At 41.3% G+C, this 9734-nt stretch overlaps 1 protein-coding gene across 1 annotated transcript; it reads right to left on the bottom strand.

Annotated features, from left to right (window-relative positions):
- Positions 1 to 622: 622 nt before the first annotated feature.
- LOC4337665 (probable glucuronosyltransferase Os05g0123100) lies at positions 623 to 6881 on the bottom strand. Its single transcript, NM_001420069.1, has 3 exons — positions 5894 to 6881; positions 2462 to 2747; positions 623 to 1179 (listed from the first exon to the last, which is right to left on the bottom strand). Exons 1-3 carry the CDS (start codon positions 6565 to 6567, stop codon positions 1024 to 1026), a joined length of 1116 nt encoding a protein of 371 aa, NP_001406998.1. The 5' UTR covers positions 6568 to 6881; the 3' UTR covers positions 623 to 1023.
- Positions 6882 to 9734: the final 2853 nt, after the last annotated feature.

Genomic DNA, 9734 nt, shown 5'->3' with positions numbered 1-9734 from the left:
GGCCTAAACAGTTTGTATGGGCTTATATGGCTTTACAGGGAAAGGGACCATCTCCATGTGCACGTACTGGCGTGGGCCAAAAAGGGTACACCAACATTGATCTAGTGTTTTTTTTTCCAAAAATGAAATTCAGTCCAGATATTGGTGCTCGTAATTGATTTGGATGCTCATAATTTGCCCAAATCTGATTCCATCACAATTTGGACTTCAGAGGACGAGGAGAAGAAAGAAAGAAAGAAAGAAAATAAGAGTACGAGGAGACGTGAATCTCGATGCGCGCATCTGCCATGCCGGCCCGACACATGAAAAGTTTGTCGCTGTAAAACTTGCACGAGCAATCTGCCAATCTGCAGCTGCACTCTTGCTGCAGATCACACACCCAAATTCCCCATATTTTTTCAGGCTTTGTCCCCGATGTCTGAACCTGGCTGTTGCTACCACCAGTACTAGTACTAGTATGGGCAGTGACACAATGAACATTCACGTACTAGAATTATTTATTTTATGACGAAAGCAGTAAGTAGTATCCGAGACAGTAATCACCAACCTTAATTCTGCTTTTACAATGCCAGAATAAGAGTGAAAACAATGTCAGAATATACAGCAAGGAGATTATGTGCTCTTTTTTTTTCTTTCTGAGAAGGCCTTAATCTTCTGAATTCTCATGGCATTGCCAAATTTTCACCCACATTTCTACAGTGTATTATTGCAATCCACAAGGGGAATTTGTTTGAAGCAACATCCCCCTCACAAAAGATTACCCAGGAGATGAGATGAGATGAAGATGAGAGGAGCAGAGTTAAAGAATCACAAGTGAATCTGAATAAATACTATTGCTTGGGGGGAGATTTTCCGCAGACAATTCATGGCCCCCCAAACTAAAAAGAAAACAAAAATGAGAGAAAAAGAAAGGGAAAAAAACTCAGTGTAAACAACCTTCTTCCTTTTCTTTTGTTTTCACCACATTTACATCAACTTCCCACTTTTTTCCCTTTCTGGAGAATCCTCTTGCTTGTTCTCTCCCTACCTTCTATTGTGAGTTTTTGGAGTAGAGGTTTGGGCATGAACTTGCATGGGCATAGTATATTGCCAAACCATGATTTGGGAGCAATCTGAGGGAATCCCCTTTAGCTTGGTCCTGTCTTCCAATACAACCTCTTGCACAAACTTGATGGAATCCTGCAATCACATCAAGAAAAGTATATCCATTATTATTTGGGAGAAGGAAGATTTAACTTTGGTTGCATTGATGCGGGAATGGTAAGCAAATTATTATTCCGAATGTCTCCTTCAAAGAACTGTTTCTGGCTTATGAGAAGTGCAAGAAAAGTATAATACCATCAGCATCAGCTCATAATTCAGAATGAAGCTCACAAGTTTTGTATCAATACACATTCCTTGCAAGTCTAGGATTGTAGCAAACTTGATGTGGTTACGAATTAGGATCTTTCTGGTGCAACTAGCCTGTAGCGTAATTCAACTGGAGGGCAAGAAGTTCGATGAGTAATCGAAGGGCTCGATTATCTTGTTATAATCAGCAGTCGGTGTAGATATGTTATGGTTTAATGGCAATGTAGCTTTCAGTAATCAGTATCACTGGTGGGATGCAGCTCAAGGATGTGACCAGTAGGTCAGTAGGTGACTTGAACAAGATAAAAATCTGAAGTTTAAGAAAAGAATGCATGAAAGTGATGGTGGAGCATCTGATTGCCAACTGTTGCACACCATGTTCCATAGAAAGTGAAGTCGATAATTGCGTAACACTAGGGCGGTCAAATCAACTCAGAAAAATCTGTATGATTACGAAATAATTTATAATGAAATCAGCCGGTCAGATAATTCATCTTTTCCGAATTATAAATGTCCTTTTATCAATAGGAAGAATGAACTCAGTTTTTGTTATGAAATGCGCAACTTCCAAAAGGTAAGAACCTAAATTAATATATCTATTTAAGTTGTTTAGTGGGAGAGTCTTTTCTACATAAGTTTGTCTGTAAGAAAGATCTTGGGTTTCAGAAAGTATGATATTCCCTCCCCTCAAGGTAAGAACCAAAATTAATGAATCTATTCAAACTAAAATTTCCTAACAGCTCTGAAAATTTGACCATCACATGTTTTTTAGAAGAAATCAAATCTGCTGTTGATTTTCAGCTCTGGGGAAATCTGTTACTGTTCTGCAAGTATAAGTGTTTAGTTATACGATCCTTCTCCTTTCAAACTTCCAAATACACGGTTTTTTCAATTATGGGTCCTCTGTTTTAGGAGGTTCACTATTTGGCTATCATGATGTGGACAGCCTAAAACTATTGTGATCTCAGATCCAATCAAATCTTCCTCAATTTGCATACTATTTATTACGTTTAGTGCTATAGTCCAATTAAGTGTTGCAGAATGTGTGATGCTATTACTAAAATGCAGTGTAGCTTGATCAATTTGACAACAAGATTGGAGATGAACTAACCTGTGAAGTGTCTGGTAATGACGTCGGCCTGCCCCAACGCTCGGGATCCCACAAAATAGAACTGTTGAACGCAAACCCTGAGACGTCAATCGTGTGAGCTCGCGTGCCAGCAGCACCAGCAGGATTCAAGTCCGCCTCTGTGTTATATGTCACTGCACGGGTGGTCCCATCATTGAAGTCCCTCGAGAACCAACCGACAACCTTGGAGTCACTGCATAGCGGGCCCTCGACTACCACTTTCTTCTCGCCTGCCGACATTGTTGCCACTGGCCATGTGCCAAATGCCCTGTACATGTTAACAGTTAGAGAATAGAACATACATATACCGTAGTAGCATATAGTTAAGTAAGAATTACACAAATATGCACCAGCAAAGATGAAATGCATGAATTATTTGTGATGACATCAATCTCATCTTTCTTAGACAGAGTACAGTGCCAGTTGACTAGAATTAGCATCCACCGACACTAAGCACACATGGGTTAATTGGGTTTGATTTGAAAATAAGAGGCTTCACTCAAACTGAGATATTTTAAGGAGAATATGTCACCATAACTCCATTGAAATATCTTCCACATGCTTCATTCCATCATAAAATCTAGTACTACTATTATGCTAATTTTTTTTGTCACCCATCTCCATCACTAGACACTAGGCATGGAACACAACACAAGGTGAGTTATTGCATGCATGCAACTGCCTCAACATACGTGGGAATAGACTAAAATCCACCACTTGCCCATACATGCGGACAAGTGACAAATATTGAATTAAATGGATTCAAATTCCAAAGTTTGAAAGGGCTAAAAAAACTAGACAGAACAAGCTATGGGACGAGGCGACCGTTAACATGGATGCAAAACTTTATTGAGCATGTATTCAGGTCATCTGCAATATGATTAACAAACTCAACTCGGTTAACGAAGCTTCTTTGGATAAACAGTACACAAATTCTAGCTTCTCAAGTTAAAAGAACTCTCGAACTCTAATTCCAAGTAAACAGGTATGGTAACCACGGTCAAAACCCATGCCCCAAAATGTGCGCGGAGTGTGGTGAGAACACAGTATTGCACACTTGCACTTCCTCATTTGTATTAAGCGGTAAATTCTGTGACACATCCCAGGTCGTATCGAACTGTTAACAAGGCAACGAAGAATATATGCAATGTGACGATGCTAGTAGCTCTGGGATGTGCTTGGTTGACGCCCAAGCGCCACATTTGTTGCTGATGTGCGCGCACTAAGCACTATGGGTTGATGAAGTGATGCACAAAAGTTTGGTTGGAAAAAAGAGGAGCGCTTTAATCTCAACATGTTCCCCTCAACACAAAAGCTATGTTCTTCCTGGGAATATTACCACTATTCACTCACATGATATGAGCAGTAGTGGTAGTACCATAGTACTGAACAAAGTGTACACATCTTTTCTTTATCAAGGCAAGTACTGAACGTGGTACTACCTCCGTCCCATATTACTTGTCGCTTTGACTTTTTTCTTGTAACGTTTGACCATTCGTTTTATTTAAAAAATAAGTGCAAATATAGAAAAGAATAAATCATACTTAAAGGACATTTGATAATAAAACAAGTCACAAACAAAATAAATAATAATTCCAAATGTGTTTGAATAAGACGAATGATCAAATATTACAAACAAAATCTCAAAGCGACAAGTAATATGGGACGGATGTAGTAGTACTACTCATCAAAGTTTGGATGTTGCTATTGAAAAAGTAAAGGCAAAAGGCAAGTCAAATGTTTCAGAGCCATGCATTTCTAGTTTGGAAGAAATGATGATAAGGTGAGGATCACATTATAGGACTAACAGCAATTTTTAGCATATTTTAGCTGGATAGGAAAAAGATAAGAGGCAAGGTGAAACGTCAGGCATTTCCGCCAGTTGTTGAATCAGGTCTAATTGAAAATAGAAGAAAGATTTGACCTGGATTTGAGAGGCTCAGAGCAAACAGAATTGGACATGATAGTAGTATTCTCTGGCTGCAAGATCACAATACTGGAGTACAGCTAACATGGAAGGAAAACAATGTTCAACATCAAACTGCCAGCCAAAAAATGTTGCTGTTTTTTCCTTCTTTGCAATTATTCAAGTATGAACAAGAAAAATCATCAAGCACAATCTCGATGACCAACCATTCTGCCGACTCCAACCGAATCCAAGACGGCAACTAGACGCCATTCCGGAAAACTCTACACCGAAACGGTGGGCAGATCTCGTTCTGCATATGAAATGGCCATTCAAGGCCATAGAAAGCAACAGATGGTGGGGATGGGGCCTCCTTTTATTGGGAGTTCAATGGTCATGGCCTAACATAAGGTTACTATTTTCTGCCAAAATTGTGTTCAAGCAAATTTCTTCCTGCATTTTGCTACCCACTTTGGGGAGCACCAGAAATGCAACATTCAGTTCATGCTATAGGGAGAGTGATGTGTGATTCACCATGCATTTTCTAACATTAGGTTGCACAGGGATGGGCCCACACGTCGGTGGGCAAACAGCTAGTTGTACTGCAAGCACTGTTAACTAATCATTTTTGCACATTTTTAATAGTTTTTTGCTTTGCTCATGGCTCATGAGCCACAGGCACGTTGAAGGTCTTAATTAAACTAATTGGAGTGGTTGCAACATATTTGGTTGTTGGGGGTGAGCAAAAGCAAGAGATCTTCAATCTTCAAAAGAAGCATAGATGCATACTAGTTTGTTGGGAGAAATGGAATAAATAAGGTGTAAAGCTAGATCCAATAATTGACTCCCTGGCTCACATCAGAGTATTGTGCACAAGATGATGATAAAAGCATATAGGTACAACACACACTAACCTACTCTAATTCTCCTCCACTAATGACAGCTTGTGCCTTTAATGATACTTCCCCCAACGAACCACACGGCTACTAAAATTTTATTGGCTTGAGTAAATTTACCAAATTAAGAAGTGGTGATTAGTTAAGAGAAGCCCTAGTAGGTGGTGGACATCTGAAAAGGAAAAAAAAATCTAAAACGTATGACCTAGATGGATTGAATTTGAAGGTTTTCTTTCCTAGATTCAACTCCCTGAAGAACAGCATGGACATGGAAGAAATGGGGATCGAAAAGAACTCAAATTGAATTGAAAAACTTAGAAAAAAACAATTAGGTTAGAAATCAACAGGAAGAATCAACCAAGAAGCATTCGGATTAGCACATTCCACAATTTGCAACCTAAAATGAAAGAGCACTCCTAATAATCAAGCAAAAATTGTGAGAGGTTCAACCTTTGAGGTTAGAAATCAACATGGAAGAATCAATCAAGAAGCATTCGGATTAGCACACATTCCAATTTGCAATCTATAAACGAAGAAAGTATACTCCTAGTAATCAAGCAAGAAAAAAGAAAAGTGAGAAACCAAATGGGATGGATGGATGGATGTACTGACTCGATCTGGCGGATCTCGTCGAAGAAATGGGCGTCGTAGACGCCGGCGGCGTCGGCGAAGTGGACGACGCCGGAGAGGCGGTGCTTCTCGACGTGGGCGAGCGCGGCGTTGCGCTGCGCGTGCGCCTCGGCGTCGGCGGTGGTGAAGTTCTCCTCGGGCCGGAACGCGAGGTGCCGGTACATCACCCCCGTGCCGCGCAGCACCTCCGCCGTCGCCGCCGCGTCCGCCGCGGGCTCCACCACCACCCACACCACCGGCGGCCTCACCAGCCTCAGCGTGTGCGCCAGCCGCAGCAGCTCGCCGCGCCGCCGCCGCCGCTCCCCCCGCGTCGTCGTCACCACTATCAGCATCCGCCTCGCCCCCTCGCCCCCCTCGTCGTCGCCCACGTCCACCACCGCGCCGTTCCCGACCCCGGCCGCCTCCGCCGCCGCCGCATCCGGCACCAGGCTCACCTGCTGGTTCACCGCGACGTGGGACGCCGCGAGCTGGTGGCGCGGCTGGACACCGCCACCGCCACCGCTCCCGGCCCGCCACGACGACGACGACGAGGGCGCGAAGCCGGTGAAGAAGCCCATGACGAAGCAGAGGGAGAAGTGGAGCAGCGCCTTCTTCCACAGGTGGCTGCTCCGCCGCTGCTTCGGCCTCTCCGCCGCCGCCACCGCCGCCGTCCCCATGGAGGCCCAAAGATTCACTCAACCTCTCCCCAGAATCCCAGATCAAGATGCACCAACACCACCAATGGAGCACCAGATCAAGCTAGAAGAAGAAGAAGATGGTATACTACTAGTCCTCCTCCTCTAGTGAAGCTTTGCAGCCATTAATGGTGGTGGGGGTGAAGATCAACAAACTCCACTAGTACTCCTACAAGAAGATGATAGATAGATAGATCACCCAACAAGATTTGGGGTGGTGGTGGAAATGGAGGGAGGAATGTGCATGGGGAATCTCAACAAGCTCAATCAAGATATGGGGAGAAATGGAGAGAGATGAGGAGGAGGAACAAGGTTTTTGTGGTGCTTGGAATGGTGAAAAATTTGTGGTGAAAAATGAAAAATAAAATGAAATGGTGAGAGAGATGAGATGGTTGGTGAGGAGGGTTTAAAGAAGGCGGGAGGAGTGTGGTGAAACTTGCCTGTCCATCAACGGCCACAACACCCCACAATTTTTTTGCTTTTCTTTCTTGCAAACAAATCAACCAAATCTCTCTCTCTCTCTCTCCTGCTAAATCACACACCTCACCGACACAAAAATTTTCACATTTTTCATTCATGGTTGAATTGAAATGGTAGTAAGAAGAAAATGTAGTATATGGAATAGTACTAATAATTTATTGTTTCTCCAATTCTCTAGTGATGGATCTGGTGGCCATTGGGGTGGGGCTGCACCTACACATTTTATTATTGTTGTGGTACTGTGTTCCATTAGGAGAGCAAATAGTGTTTTCAAGTAAGTTTAATGATGGTTTTAGTGTATGACCAGTGATGAAAAGTACTAGTGTTATGGTCAGAGCTGCTGATTACAACTTCTCAACTTGGTTGGAAATGGACTGCAGGACTACCACCAGCTGCTGGATCTTTGGCTGGTTTTGAGGATTCCGCAGTGATGAAGCATAGCTCTCACAGATTCAGAAGCTAGCAGCCAAGAACAACTAGCATGGCCAAACTGTCATAAATTCAGAGCCTCCGATTTTTTTAACTGAATCACAAGTTCTCCAATGCAATTATAAAATCACTACCTCTGTCATTCACCAAATTGTCATCAGTGGTATATTTCATCAGTTTTATACAAAAGATTTTTTGGCAATTAACTAATTGATTGGATTGGCATTTACCAGAAAGAAAATTATTCAGACTTCCAGGATGAAGAATATTAGGTGAGCTGCAGCTTTTGCTCTCTTTTAATACAACCACATAATTCTATTCCTCTCTCAGCTCTCTTGAAGCCAAAGGAAAAAGACTTTGAGCTGGAAGGAGAAGAGGCCATTTCTGAGTTTGTTGGGATTGGAACATGGAACCTACTCAAAAAGCAACAAAAGTTGCTGATTTCTCTAATGGTGCAATTAGCCACACAAGTGTTGTGTTTGTTGCAAATGTGTGCAGGAATCTGAAGCAGAGAAGCTTAGCATCAAAAAGTAGGAGTATTTGACAAGCAGGATGACCAGTCTGGACCAGGCATCTGCAAAATTCTGATGAATTCTGAATTTCTGATCGAGCTCAAGAACTTTCAATGTCTTGATTAGAACTGTAAAAAGGTGAAAGCATGTAGGAGTATGGATTAACCTCTTGTAAACAAGATGGGAGATGAATTTGCATGTCCTTCGTCCTTCAAGTACTCAGATTCTGTGTGCGGTTGCCACGTAGTAGGACAGGTGCAGGACTGCTTGGGGCCCACCTGTCAGCTACCAGCAATTGTCATCAACGCATCGACGGTACATTTTTGTGGAATCACTTCACATGGAGACAGGAACTGAATTACTGAACCCCTCAACACTTTCAAAATTCACTGTAGACATGCATGATTGCTGTGAGTTTTACCATGAAAAAGTTACTAGTCACATACAAGAACTCTGATAAGGCATAAGCATAGCCATGGATGTGAATTGGGTGTGTTCTTTTCTGCTTAACAAAATTATTGGACAACTAAATACACACATTTTTCAGACTTCTAAGTGTTATAATTTCTGTAAAAAAACTTTGTGTATATGATTTTCTAAGAAAACAAATTTAAATATTATAAGAATTAATTCATCGTTTGTCCCATCACCTTATTTCTCATTTTGATTTACTTTTACCTTACCTTTTTAATATTATTAAACTTATAAACTTATAGCTGTGTGTCTTATGACAGAAACAGGAGATGTAATCCATTTTCATTATTAAAAAAAGAATTAATTCATCGTTAATATCCTCGAGAGCTAAATACACAAGCTTTTTGGACTTCTAAATTTATAATTTATGTAAAAAAAATTATATATATGAATTTCTGAGAAAATAAATTTCAATTTTAAAATAATAAATTCATTTGTTAATACCCTCGAAATCATTCGGTTATTCAGCGCCGAGAAAACATACAGGAACCAAACGGTCATTAAACAACTAAATAATCATCCAGTCAAAAACAAATCAGAATGCGTGTTAATTAGTCTTTGAGATGGAAAGAGGGAAGAATGTGCTGGGATTCAGACAGCGCAGCTCTCCCTGTCAGCCAGGCCGACTCTCACTACTCTTTCCAATCTCTTTCTTCCTTTTTTCTTCTCAAGAGAGGTCAATCTCGATGAGCCCATGTGATTTTGTCCAAAGAACTAACTTCTGCCCTGTACACGTCTACTCTAAGTTACAACAATTCATAAACTATTCAGTTTTTTTAGATGAAATCGTGATCTTCAGTCGAGCTAGCTGGTGATCATTTGATCATGGACAAGAAGTAGTTGAGGAATATTTGTTCGATCTCCACCTACGCGTTGGTTTAGTCCTGTCTTGCTGGATGGTAATTGGTAAGTTAATGAACTAACTAATAATAATTCAGCATTTGTTCTTCCTCTCCAACCTGTCATTATTCAGCAAAGTGATCATCTTAAGCAATTGGTAGGCATGGGTATCTAGCTTAATTGGAGATTATGACCATTTGTGTATTATTGTCCACGAGCAGTTATGCGTGTGGTTGGAGGCCTCTCCCTTTTGCTCATGCATGGAAGTTAAGAGCTAATTGCAGTTAGGATGATTAATCAAGTTGGAGAAAGAAACAAATTTCAAAACCTAACTTGGCAGCCTCATAATTGGGAGAACAATGGAGGCTTCGAATAAGAAAAAAAAATCTGCCTTTCCTTCCATTCCTATATTTA

The sequence above is a fragment of the Oryza sativa genome, chromosome 5 (genome assembly GCF_034140825.1).
Source record: "Oryza sativa Japonica Group chromosome 5, ASM3414082v1".
Classification (NCBI taxonomy): Eukaryota; Viridiplantae; Streptophyta; class Magnoliopsida; order Poales; family Poaceae; genus Oryza; species Oryza sativa.
The sequence above is the reverse complement of the archived record's forward strand: the minus strand, read 5'-3'. Positions and strand labels throughout refer to the sequence as shown.